The sequence below is a fragment of the Delphinus delphis genome, chromosome 6, assembly GCF_949987515.2.
Source record: "Delphinus delphis chromosome 6, mDelDel1.2, whole genome shotgun sequence".
NCBI classification, from domain to species: domain Eukaryota; kingdom Metazoa; phylum Chordata; class Mammalia; order Artiodactyla; family Delphinidae; genus Delphinus; species Delphinus delphis.
The window spans coordinates 20,615,324-20,629,277 of NC_082688.1; the positions used below are offsets into that span (position 1 = coordinate 20,615,324).

At 40.5% G+C, this 13,954-nt stretch overlaps 1 protein-coding gene across 4 annotated transcripts in view; it reads left to right on the plus strand.

The window, feature by feature from the left end:
* Positions 1 to 13,954, plus strand: part of FKBP15 (FKBP prolyl isomerase family member 15) — a 54,338-nt gene that overhangs the window by 29,836 nt on the left and 10,548 nt on the right. For all 4 annotated transcript variants that reach the window (XM_060014297.1, XM_060014299.1, XM_060014298.1 and 1 more), the window contains 9 exons: positions 2,294 to 2,396; positions 2,882 to 2,988; positions 4,469 to 4,583; positions 5,970 to 6,079; positions 6,388 to 6,495; positions 7,061 to 7,155; positions 8,014 to 8,116; positions 11,078 to 11,249; positions 13,163 to 13,299. In XM_060014297.1, coding sequence (XP_059870280.1) covers positions 2,294 to 2,396; positions 2,882 to 2,988; positions 4,469 to 4,583; positions 5,970 to 6,079; positions 6,388 to 6,495; positions 7,061 to 7,155; positions 8,014 to 8,116; positions 11,078 to 11,249; positions 13,163 to 13,299 — 1,050 coding nt within the window. The remainder of the gene's footprint in view (positions 1 to 2,293; positions 2,397 to 2,881; positions 2,989 to 4,468; positions 4,584 to 5,969; positions 6,080 to 6,387; positions 6,496 to 7,060; positions 7,156 to 8,013; positions 8,117 to 11,077; positions 11,250 to 13,162; positions 13,300 to 13,954) is intronic.

Below are 13,954 nucleotides of genomic sequence, written 5' to 3' on the forward strand. Positions count from 1 at the left end.
TATTTAGAATGATACAGGTTGGTATTGGTACATGTGTTTCTGCTATAATTATCACTTCCCCTGAGACATGGAAGCAATTCTGTATATCTGCCACAAGAACTGGGCAGTTTTAAGTAGTTAATTTAGCTTTCTACTAAAATCTCTGTTGTCAGCAAACATCAGCCTTTAGGCAGCATGATGCCTGACCCATAAAAGAATGAATTCATATTTGTTGATTGAATGTTTAGATTCTCTTGGGAAATGTTGATTTTTCCACTGATGTAATTTAATATGAAGATCACACTGTTGTAGGAATTCCCTGGCAGTCCAGTGGTTAGAACTCAGCACTGTCACTGCCAAGGGCACGGGTTCAATCCCTGGTTGGGGAACTAAGATCCCACAAGCCATGAGGTGCAGCTAAAAAAAACCACTGTTGTATCTTTTGGCTTTGTATGTGGCATGATTTTTTTTTAATTAATTTTTTTTTTACTGCATTGGGTCTTAGTTGCGGCGTGCAGGATCTCTCATTGCAGCACACAGTCTTCTCTCTAGTTGTGGTGCGGGTTCCAAAGTGCGTAGGCTCAGTAGTTGGAGCATGTGGGCTCAGCAGTTGGGGCGCACGGGCTCAGTTGCCCCGTGGCATGTGGGATCTTAGTTCCCCGACCAGGGATCAAACCCATGTCCCCTGCATCGGCAGGCGGACTCTCAACCACTGCACCACCAGGGAAGCCCGGCATGATTTTTTTGAAGTTCAAAAATTTTATTGCAATCAGCTCTATCAATTTTTCCCTATGTTTTTTGCTTTTGACATTATGCTTAGAAAGCCTTCCCACTTTCAGATACTGTAAACATCACATGTCTTTTAAAAATATTTATTATTATATGTTTAGGTCTATTATTTCATATTTAATCCATCTGGAATTTGGTGAATGGTGAGAAGTAACTTAATTCCAACTAAGTTCTTTTCCCATTGGTTAGTTCCTTATTGAATAAAATAATTCTTTCTCAACTGAATTGAAACACTTAACAGTGATTAATTTTTAGGATTCTTTGATATTGATGTAAAACAAAGCAAGCGTGATGCTTTTGAGGAAAAAAATTTTCAAAATAGGCTTTTTTTTTCCACAATTTTGTTTTATTTCTTCACGGAAAAGCTCTGTGTAGATTTAACATTTTAAAGGAAGATAGGATTTCTGGGATCTGTTATAGGATTGATTTTTATCGGTTTCTGGAAATGAAATTTGGATAAGATAATATTCTTATTAAAATTTTTAGGTGAGAATTATTCATTGTAGAGTAATGTAAATTAAAAAGAAACATATTTAACAAAAAGGACATTCTTTATATGTTATTTCATAATCTGATTTTTTAACTTAATGTTATATCATGAACATTTATGTTAATATCAGTAATATAAAAATAGTAAATAAATAAAACAAAGCTTTATCACCTTTAAAGATAACCCAGTGCTGTGTTACATTGATTTATCATGATTCCTTTCACTCTGTTGTTAGACATTCAGGTTGATTTATGTAATGATGTAAAACTGGGATGCTTTTCCAGAAATGCAAAATACATTTCTGAGAATATTGGGAAACAAGAGGAAGTTCTGAAGTAAAAGAATGTCAAAGAGATTTCAGCCCTTAAACTGTAGCGTAGCAGATCACAGTCACTGTATATTGTGCCTCAAGTTTTTCTTTTCCTTGAATGAATCAGTAAGATGTTTGTATGTTAACTTTGTTTAGAATTATAGTAGGGACCAACATTGTTTGGCTTTTATGAAGAGAAAGAATGAGGGGAAAATACTCTAAAACTATACTGTCAAAAACAGCATCGTAATGAGGCACAGTGAATCCTACTCTATCTGATTTTCTGTGAGTACCTTGAGGTCTGTGTATATTATTTGGCAGAAGAGAAAGCCTGCATTATTCCCTGGGTTTCCTTGTAAGAGGCCCTAATTCTGTGGAAACAGACTAGGTCAGTCTGAAGGAAGCTAGCTGCTGGTTTGCAAAATGATACATTATGGGGAGCAGTCACTCTAGCTGCTTCAGACAAAATAACATCAACAACTTATACTGGAAATTAACTATGATTATTTGATATAATTTACAGGGAGAAGGGATCCTACTCCAGTATATAATAGAGTGCTTTCTTCCCATAGCCCACACCTTCAACTCTTGCCTTTCTGCTTGCCTTTCCTTCCTCTTCTTTGCCTAAAAGCACTGGTTGTAAGCAGGTTTAGGGTGGACAGTCACCCTCAGTCTTCAGTTAAGGACCCATAGACACAGTAACCAAAATGCTCATGCTGTTGCAGGATGTGAATGCTCTTCGAGGAGCTGGGCAGCCTATGGTGACTCCGTCCATCCAGCCGTCTCTTCAGCCAGCCCATCCAGTGCTACCACAGATGACCTCACAAGGTAAGGAACCTCTCTGAGGCTCTGTGGCCTTGAATTGGGTCGGTACCAAAGTTGTCATCATTGTTCCTTAAAATGTTAGGCTGCATTGTTTTAGTATTGAGAACTGAACTAGAGTATAAAACTTGTCAGTTTGTCCCTGAGTAGGGCATTTTCAGACGTGGAGATGTATTTGATCTGCTTGCTGTGTCTTCTGCTGTGTTGCATTGTCAGTTTTGGAAATTGGCACTCAGCTAATGAGCCATCTCCCTGTGTGTAATTCTGCACTTTCTGTCAGCTGATGGTGTCGAAGGTCTGAGTCACATGCACCTGAGCATGCCCAATTTCCTTCCACTAGCCCATTGCTGAGACTCCAGTAGAGCTGAGTTTAGGAGACTAGGTGAGAGAAGTGGTCAAGTCTGAAGGGTGGTGATTTGAAAGGTGATAATCCAGACTTGTACCAAGAAGCAAGGGATGGATAACAGTGAAAACTTCTTGCTTTATCTTAGCACCTCAGCCATCTGTTTCTGGGCTCCAAACACCGTCTGCTGCCTTGATGCAAGTTGCATCTCATGATTCCCACTCAGCTGTATCTGGAAACGCCCAGTCCTTTCAGGTAACAACATTTTTAAACCGTATCAGTTATAAGCTATAATTGATTATGGTTCTAGGCAGTCTCTTTTCTTCTTCTTGCATGATTTGTACTGTACCAGTTCCTCACAGAGTTTATGATTTTTCTCCTTCCTCAACTCCTACTTTCTCATGTCTAAACAAGCAAGGGATTACGTGCCTTATAGGTGGTTGTAAAGATTTTGTGCAAGAACAAGCAAAGCACCTGGCACAAGGCCTGGCACATAGTAAAAGCCCAAGCAATGTTTGTTTGTTTTCCTTTTCACACATGTCTAATTGAGGGCTATAGATTCAAGTCTTCTGTGTTCTCTTCTGTCAAACAGCTGATAGGCCAAGATTCTGCACTCCACTCAGCAGAACGGTTGTGGTGGAGGTCAATGGATGGAGGCTGTATGAAAATACAGCTGAACTCTTTGTCTAGTTATCCTCCAAAAGTGAGCTCTTAAAAGTAGGTTTTTTTCTGTTTTCACAGGAGGCAGTGGCAACAGCCTGTCTGCCTCTGCTGACTGTTTGCCCGGACAGTGGACTCTTTCTTTTGCCCTGACACATTTGATGGTTAAGACTTAACTCCCCATGGTAACAGACTCTCACTTCCTTGGTGATTCTTGATGGAGGGATCAGAGTGATGGTGGCCAAGTTATGCCCCTTTAGGAAGGGGTGTATCAGAATTGAGGAAAGTCCTACCTGGCCCTCTCCCCACTCCTGAATGGACCTAATGGAGAGTTATATCCTATAGACTAAGATTCTTTTTTAGTAATGGATGGGTGGTTATACCAATCCCTGGAAATGAGCTGGATTTCCTTAATTCAAGGAAGAATAACCATCATCACTAAAATGATAGCTGCTGTTTATTGAGCATTTATTGTCTTCCAGGCACTTACTTACGAGCTGTTAGGAACTTTACCTATATATCGCTTCATTTAATCCACACAACAACCCTAAGAAATGGTATTATTATTTTCATTTTATAGTTGAGATGGCTGAGGCTCAGAGGAAAATGAGAGCTCTTGGTCATACAGATAAGCATCACAATCTGGAAGGGGAGAGGCATCCTTTGGAAACTGGTGACTTTAGTTTGGAATCGCAGTGAACACCTCTTCTTTTACCTTAATGAAACCAAGCATCGTTTGCTTAGTTTTAAATTTTTTTTAGAGCATCAATAGGCCCAATGGCCGGGGGATGAATTCCTACTTAATTAAATCATCACAAGAGGACTGGGGAGTGACCTGAGACACGCTTCCCTCACTCTCTAGGTATGACTTTAGTGACCAGGCATCACTGGATTACATACATGACTCTGCTGCTGCAGTTATTACCCAATACCAAACCCTGGTCTCATACATCTCCAGCTTCAATAAGTTTGAGTCTACTTCCAGTTTATCTACTTTATTCCATCCAAGACAAATTAAGCAGAAAAGAGAGATATGACTGTTTTATAAGCCATCTGTAACTTGGCATTTTCTCAGCCCTATACAGGTATGCAAGCCTATGCTTATCCTCAGGCACCAGCTGTTGCTTCCCAGCTGCAGCCCATCCGGCCCTTGTACCCCGCACCGCTCTCTCAGTCTCCTCATTTTCAAGGTAGGAGTTTCTCATCTTTTGCTCTTGCTGTGCTTTCCTCCCTCCCATCCCTTTTTCATTTTGACTCCAGTAGATCTCTGCCCTTTTTTTCTTTTCTTTTTTTTAAACAAGTTAGTTGAGGTATGACTTACATACCGTGCAATTCACTCGTTTTAAGTGTACAATTCAATGGGTTTTTTTAGGATGTTTACAGAGTTGAGCAACTATTACCATAATCCAGCTTTAGAACATTTACATCATCCCCACAAAAATCCTCATGGCCACTTTCTGTGTTTTGTTTCTTGCATTTTCTCCTGCCAGCCCTTTTTAATTCCTCTCTCAGAGTTGCTCTGTAGAATTCATAGCTAATAGTAAAAGAGTAAAAACATTGGAGGAAATTGGGAGAAAACATGATGACTGTTCAGTATCTCTGAAAGCTATTTTGTTAAAATTTTAAAGTTGTGAAAAGAATATACTTTTATAAAAAGGTCAAACAACACAAAAAGGTGTGAAGTGAAGTTACTTTTTTCCATCATTAAACCCCCCTGACCTTAGGAAACGGTCACTTTTCAGATATCTTGTATACATGTACAAGTGTGGTTGCCTAGTGTAAAAAACAAAGCAAAATAAAATGCACACAGCTGGGATGGTATCCTGCCTTCTTTTTCTGCAGCTTGTCTTTTGTACAGTAATCACTTTGGGTATTAGGACAGTGGTAGGAAGAAGCAAGTATATCCCACAATGAAATGTATGGTCCTGGAGTGGTAAGGGTTTCCTGGGTGCATCCTTTGTCTGGAAGCCCTGCCCTTCTCCATCTGGGAAACCACTGAATCTGTCATCTCCTCTGTGAAGGCTTCCTGTTACCATCCCTCTCTGCTCTCCTTCCAGAGACATAACTGTATACGTGTGTCACCAAAGAGTTAATCTTGCTTTTCTCTGTGCTTCTTTTGTACCTTGTAACCTCGTACATGGTTCATTCTTTGCACTTACAACACTCTGTTATAATGATCTGTTTACACGTGAGTCTCCTCACCAGACTGACCTTGCCAAGGGCAGGAACCGTGTTTCATTCCTTGCTGTATCCTTGGTACCTGGTCCAATACCTGGCATGCAGTTGGGTGAATGGAGAAGCAATCTGAGTTGCTAGTGCACAACTTGTGCCCTTGAACCAGACTGTATCACTTGATGCATTTTGCAGGAGGATAGCTGGTTATTGTTAGCTTTGGAGCCATTTTGCCTTTAACCCCTCTCCATCTTCTCCTGACAGTGTAAATCACCTACAGCATTTTCCAGTATTTGGAAATGTTCATTTCTTTCTTTCCTCTGCTGATAGAGCTGTTGGCTTTTCTTCATACAGTATCCTCTGCTACAGTTTCATAAGTTTCTTTTTGGCTAATGTCTGTTCAGGATCAGGTGACATGGCTTCATTTCTCATGACTGAAGCCCGGCAACATAACACTGAAATTCGAATGGCAGTCAGCAAAGTGGCTGATAAAATGGATCATCTCATGACTAAGGTGACTGAGTCATCTCATGACTAAGGGGCTGTGTTGAAAGTGGGGGTATAAAGAGGGGATACAAACAGGGAGCAACCAGGGCTATAGGTAAACTCTTCCTGGTTTCCTGTATTCATAGTAGTTAGTAGTTATTTCCCTAGAAGGGTCATTTTATTTGGGGATCCAGTTAGCAGAAGAAAACTCCTGCTTACATTGGAGATTGTCTCAGAAACTTAATAACCCCCTCAAAAAAGTAGTCAGACCTTGGGTAAATTGTATTTCTCCTTTTAAAAATGTCATGAAAAGTCTTTCTGACACTCCTTTTGTAGGTTGAAGAGTTACAAAAACATACCACTGGCAATTCCCTGCTCATTCCTAGCATGTCGGTGACAATGGAAACAAGCATGATTATGAGCAACATCCAACGAATTATGCAGGTGAGAGTGATCAAGAACAGAGCACTCTAATATGTATAAAATAGATAACTAATAAAAGAAAAGTATATCATTAAAAAAAAAAGAACAGAGCACTCAACCTGGAGATCTTGCTGCTGCTCTCTCTGGAGATGTACTACTGTTTGAAACCTCTACTCCAGGAATAAGAGCATGTGATAAATGCCACACGGAGTTGGGAAATTCTGGAAAATCCATTATGGCTTAATTACTCCAAGTGACTTATCACTCTATTATCAGAAGGAAACATTTCTTTTTTGACTATATTCCAAAGTTCCCGCTTCATTTTATAGCCATTTATACATTTAGTCTATTGGATGTAGTGATTTGTATCCATCAGCTAGGTAGAATTTGGTAGATGTAGTGATTTGTATCCATCATCAGGTAGAATTTGATACATTGTTTTAAGTATTATATTTATGTGGACATAAGTTCTAGATTTTTCTCTCAGATATGTAATAGTATCATCTGGTGTAATAGTATCATCTGGTATTCCCTTTTATCTGGTGCTTCTCTCTTAACAAGTTAAACGTCATATATTTCGAATTAGGAAAATGAAAGATTGAAGCAAGAGATCCTTGAAAAGAGCAGTCGGATAGAAGAACAGAATGACAAGATTAGTGAACTAATTGAACGAAATCAGAGGTAATGACAGGTACGGGGCACTGGCTAGGATGGACAAAGAAGGGTTTAGTTTGTAAATGCCCAAGTTAAATAAGCATGTTTGTTTACAGAAGTTTATGTGTATTTCTGCTCTTTTCTGTTTCCTGCCTGTCATGTGAATTACTGCTTGTTGACTGAACGGATTTCAGGAGAAAGGGCTCAGGAGGCTGTGATGTAATGCACACCTGCGTTTGAATCCTGGCTCTGCTCCTCATTTGTTGTGTGGCTTTGGGCGTTTTATTTATTCCCACCGGCTCTAGTTTCCTCATCTGTAAAAGCAGTGTTAGTGCCTAGAAAACTCCTGATGTCCTCTTCTCTCTTCTGTGTGGGCTGACTCTTATTTTATCAACCAGAACTTCACTGATTTCCACATAAAACCCAAGCATTGTATAATTTTTCTAGATCCTTCTGAAAATTTTTTTTGTGGGGAGGGGTCAGGGGAACATGTTACAGCAGCATTTCACTTTAAAATATCCTCCCATATTTCTCTTCTCCAGTGTCTCTTGTCTCCCACATGGAAGGGGGAAGGGGTGTGGCTTTCTTTTCTTCCCTCCTTGTAGCCTTCATACTCCTGTCTCTTTCCTCTCTTATTTCCCCTCACCACACATGTTCAAATTCCCCTCCTCTTCATTCTTCAAATTCAAAGCAATTCACCCCGGTCCAGGTTCCTGCCTCCAAATTTGATTACTGCAGATCTTCGGAAAATAAAATGCTTTCAGATTGTTCCTGATGAAGGTATAGAGCAATGCTCTGACGACCGAATGTATTGATACATTGGGTTATACCTGGTATGCATTGAGTGCTTGATAAATGTTTTCTTTTTCCCTGTTTATTTCACAGGTATGTTGAGCAGAGTAACCTGATGATGGAGAAGAGGAACAACTCACTTCAAACTGCCACAGAAAACACACAGGCAAGAGTTTTGCATGCTGAGCAAGAGAAGGTAAAGTAACTGGGGAGAGAAAAGCCCAAGTCAGGATGTGTAGAGCCAAGGAGTGTCCTCTGTATGTCCTTACCAGTTCGCTTTTTAGAATTTTTGCCATCATTGAGAAGAGAACTAGAAATCTTCCAACAGATTTTTAATATATCCAACATCCAGATTTCTGTTGTATAAATGTGTTACAATAAGTTGACTCAAAAACAATCACTGATGTTGGTAATCTGGTTAAGGTGAGGATTATACAGTTTATTAGAAACTAATCCTATGCTGCTGAAAAAATCAACAGACGATTTCTGTTATGCCACATAACAAACATTTATTGTGAAGTTTGAGACTGTTTAGTTTGCTCCTTCATCTGTGTCTGCCAAAGCATTTTAAAGTTTTGCTGTTTGACTTCAGTCAGTTCAGAATTAGGTATTTTGACCTGTTTCTGAAGTAGCTATAAGGAAGGAAGACTGTTGTGGGTCTTGGGTTGAGATGACTGCTTTGGAAGCCCCACTCCTCCTGTCTTTGCTCCAGTGACACTGTTTTTCTGAAATGAGTTCCTTCTTATTTGGGCTCCCCCTCATCAGCTGGGACATCGCAACCCTTTCATCTGCTATTTTCTCAGATTTAAGAAGTGTTTTATATTTTGTATTTGAATTTTTTTGAAAACATGAAAATTGAGTGGAATGCACTTTATAACTTGAGATAAGAGCTTTTGAGTGATCTTCCACTCTGCTCGTTCTTTGGTGAGAGTGACCATCCACCCCACCGCCTCTCCTGTGGAATTCATCCCCTCCAGTGGTCTTAGCTGCTGCAAGGCCCTATGCAAGTGATCTTCCCTCTGATATCAGTGAACTCTGGAGCCACGATAGACGCAAAGCCCTCTGAGCGTTGCGTTAGTTCAGTTTCTGTTAGGCCAGTTGAGGCAAGACAGTGAGTAAAACTTTGATTCTACTTGCGGCAGGTGAAAATTCCTCTTCTGCCTGGAAGTCCAAACTGTCATTGTCCTCTGAGTTTAACAGATGAAAAGCTAAGGCTGCTGAACAGCAAAAATAAGTATCTTAGAGCTCACTCTAAAAGTCGCATGTTACTAAAAAATTTATTCTGACACTTACTAAAACAGTAAGGAAGATTTTATTCAAGACTATTGCAATAGATGGGAGTTCCCTGGTGGCTTAGTGGTTAGGATTCTGGACTTTCACTGCTGTGGCCCGGGTTCAATCCCTGGTTGGGGAACTGAGATCCCGCAAGCCACACGGTGTGGCCAAAAAAATAAATAAAATAAAAAGACTATTGCAATAGGGAAGAAATGTTGAGCTCAGCTCCAAATACAGTTAAGGGCAAGAGGGCAAGTGGGGAATTTACAGCCAAGGAGCAGAGTGCGGGGGGGGGTCAGTGGATGGAAAATTACTAAGAGGAGACATCCTGGGTAGGGGGATTCTTACTAACGACAGGCCAAGGACTTAGACAGCAAAGGTTGGGATGGAGAACTTTGATCAGATATCAAGGGTAGAGATTCACTCTAAACTGACTTAGCAGGGATTCTTGCTAAAACTGGGCTGGTCCGGCCAAAGACAGGAGGGGAGAACAAGGTCATGGGCTTAGAGGAGCCTAACTTGAAGTGTGGTCAAGGAGAGAGACTTTGCCAGTGTACACTCAGATACTCATTCATAGCTTATTTCTTTTTATTTTGTACACAATTTGTTTTATTTCCCCCACCTTTAAGAGAGCCAAAATATCAGATTTTAAATGTAAGCTAGAAAACTGATTAAGGCTTTGGAATAAATGTTTAAAACTGAGGTAGGCGCAGTGAATACCCTAAGAAGGGACAAGTGATAATAAGAAAGTAGACAGCAGTAAGAATGCATGTAAAGTATAGTGGTATAGGAAGAGTAATGGTAGTAGCAGTGTGATAGTATAGGAGAGATGGTCCAACCCCGTAAATACACTGCTGCCCAAAAATCAAAATCAGCGGAGCAGTTGCTCACTGCCTTTCCTGTCATCTGATTTCTCCTATTTTTTACAGGAGCACATCAATTCAGGTGAAATGAATGTAGTATTTGTCATTTGTTTACCATTCCTTTTCATCGACCATCCTTTTAATTATCATTTTCATCATCGCCCTTCATAAACAATATCTGTAGACACTTTTCCAGGGTAGTCATTTTGACTTCATCGGATGTTACTTGAGACTATTTAGCTCCTGTTTGGCCAGTACAGAGCACCATTTAAAATGCATTGAAAAAAAAATAAAATAAAATGCATTGAGCAGTCAAAGAAGTTGGAGTGTTCCCTTCTTTTATTACCACTGTTCTTCAAAGAACCCCCAAAGCAGTTACTCTCACGTGACCGATCTTTATAGTACTACTGTGGGTTGGCCAAAGAGTTCATTTCCAAGTGAACTCTTTGGCCAACCCAATATTAGTACAGTAGTGCTGGAGAGAAGTTGTAGCCTGAGAAGTGGATTGCCATCAAAGGCATTCAATTTAAAATTTAAAATACCCTTTTCTTGTTAAAAAAAAAATGCTTGTTCATTATAGGAAACTTAGAAAATGGCAGGAATACCATTTCTCATGTATCAGATTGGTGAGATTTAACAATAGGTGGTGACTGTATACCAAGCCACTGAGTATTTTTTCATAACACTATTCTTAATAGTTGCGTACAGGATAGATATATCAATTTGCTTAAGCTCATTTTAAAAATTATTTTGTGTTTCCATTGTTTGGCAACTATAAACAATGCTGTATCGGTCATCCTTGTAGCAAAATTTTTGTGTTCTTGCATAGTATTTCCTAAGGACAAAGTTTTGCAAGGGCATTCCTGAGTCAGAGACCTTGCACATTTGAGGGCTTGATTTGGGCTTAATTCAGGTTGAAGGTGGCCTTCGCTATCTTCCTACCAGTTCAGCCAGCACAGAGTATGTGAGGTTGGGCCATCACCATCTTTAAAGTGACATCGTACTTTGTTACTGTTCAGGCCAAGGTGACGGAAGAGTTAGCAGCAGCCACTGCACAGGTCTCTCATCTACACCTGAAAATGACCGCCCACCAAAAGAAAGAAACGGAGCTGCAGGTACAGCTGACAGAAAGCATGAAGGAGACGGACCTCCTCAGGGGCCAAGTCGCCAAACTGCAGGCAGAGCTCTCAGGTATGCCCTTGCTGGAGGGGGCTGGGATTTTGGCAATGTAAACTTAAAGAATAACACTGTTTCCTTCCTCCCAGTCCATTTGGCATAATGCTAATGAAGTTTGTGAAGGACAGAGCCAAAGGTTAAGGTGAACCAATATAAACCTATTACATGATTGTTTGGCATAAAGGACAACAAAAGAACTGACTATCCATTTAGAGTGGGTCAGTGGCCACAGTTCTGCTTTGTTTGGGCGAGTGTTGAGTATCCTTGGTACTTAGGATTGGCCTCATAGGCCTTGAAGAGTTCAACTAACTTGTGACTAACTAATCTAACTGAAGGGTTCCTTTAACTTGTGACTCAGTAGAAAATTAAGAAGCAGGTGCTTCCTGCTGCAGTTGCCTCTTTCCTAGAGCATGGATTGCAGTCCTTCAGCCTGGCACTCAAGGCCCCTCCACCTTGGCTTATTTCCTGTATGTTGCCCAATTCAACGTAGCTCTGGACATGCTAGCCAGCCTGCTGCTTCAACACATCCTGTATTTCTTGCCTTGCTTTTTATCCATGCTGTTCTCTGGACTTGGTGTGCCCACCATCGCCAAGATTTGACTCCAGTTCTCTCCAAAAACTGCCTCTTTCAGAAACTTTCCCTTTTTTTTTCCGAGAATATTTGATCTCCTTTAAAATCCTTCATCTCCGAGTGCATTATTATGCCCATTATCAGAGATAGCCTTTGATCAGCACTACTTATATGTGTTTTCCCTTCTAGAATGCAAGCCTCTGAAGGGCAAGGATGGTGTCTTTCTCATCTTTGTAAAGTCCTTCCCTTAGTATTAGTTTAGTGCCTGGCACAATGGTGCTGCTCAAGACATGGTGACTTGAAAAGCAGATTTGTGAAGACTGGCGTGTTGATTCATCCACCACTTTGTATAAAGAAAGACATGTGGAAGGCGCAGATGGGACCAGTGGGTGGGGTGTGGCTGGAATAGCAGCAGAGTTAGGAAAAAGCAAAATTAACTTGCCCAAAAAGAAAGCTAAAAAACACTGATGTCAGTTGGTGAAGTGATACCTTGAAGATAAATCCCTTCCGTTTTAGAGCATCACTTGGGTGCACTTGAGGGAAAATCTTAGATTTGAATGTCGTACAGATAGCCTCTTTTCTGTTTTTGTGGTGCTCTGTGACAGTTACCTTAAGGGCACCATAAGGATCTCAAAAGTCTTCCAACAAAATTAATTTTGATGCATGACATTTTTATTTTTTTATTTTTTATTGATGTATAGTTGATTACAACGTTGTGTTAATTACTGCTGTACAGCAAAGTGATTCAGTTATACATATGTGTACATTCTTTTTTTAAATATTCTTTTCCATTATGGTTCATCATAGGATATTGAACATAGTTCTCCGTATTATACAGTAGGACCTTGTTGTTTGATGCATTACATTTTTAAGAAATATTCCAAATAGCTTTATTTGAGAAGGAATGTTTTGAAAGCAGACTCTTGGTAGAATGTCCCAGCTACCACGAGAGTTGAGAATATCTTACCCAGGCAGTGAGAAAGGGCCTGGACCACTACTAAACAAAGATCTCAATGTGTTGAGTCCAGTGTGTTGAGATGATGACTGAAATGGAATTGTGGGAGTGGTAATATTCCGAAGGTGGTCTCTGACCACTTGGAACATTTCTCTTCCATTTTGTATGTGTCGAAGGTGACATGTAGGTGCAGAGATAAATATGGATGGATGGGGGAGTCAGTTTATGGCTTGATAAACCTGCTGTTGGTCAGTGAGGTGATGCTGGAAGAAGTGAGTGGAAGAGGCTCGTGTGGTAGGGTTGGGAGATGATGGAATGCAGCTTTGAAGGCGGTGCTGGGTTGCCATACAGCCCACTGCAGCTCTGGTTCTGCAGCCAAGTCTCTGTGCTGTCATATCCCAGAGCTCCAAGAAACCTCTGAGCAAGCACAGTCCAAATTCAAGAGTGAAAAGCAAAGCCGGAGACAACTGGAACTCAGGGTGACGTCCCTGGAGGAGGAGCTGACTGACCTTCGAGCTGAGAAGGAGTCTCTGGAAAAGGTAAGTTCTACATCTGAAGTTTCTCTGTTGGGCCCAAGTGGCCAGGGTTAGCTGTTTAATAAACATTTTTATTTTCCTTTTAAAAATTACAGTTGCATGTGCTCATTGTAACAAATACAAATAATACAGAAAAGTATAAGATAAAAAATAAAATTTATCTTTTCCCCCTCTCATACACTAGAGGCAACAACTATAAAAGATGTATGATTATTCTTCCAGATTGTTTTCTGCGTATATAATATATACATACACATACGTATATACATGTATGTATAAAATAAATGTACATACATATATGTATGCTGATAACATTTTTAACAATAATGAGATCGTATTTATTTTTATTAATTAATTTATTTTTTATTTTTGGCTGCGTTGGGTCTTTGTTGCTGTGCGCGGGCTTTCTTTAGTTATGGCGAGTGGGGGCTACTCCTCATTGTGGTGCGCGGGCTTCTCATTGCGGTGGCTTCTCTTGTTGCGGAGCACGGGCTCTAGACATGTGGGCTCAGTAGTTGTGGCACATGAGCTGTAGAGCACAGGCTCAGTAGTTGTGGTGCATGGACTTAGTCGCTCCATGGCATGTGGGATCTTCCCAGGGCTTGGACCTCTGTCCCTTGCACTGGCAGGCGGATTCTTAACCACTGTACCACCAGGG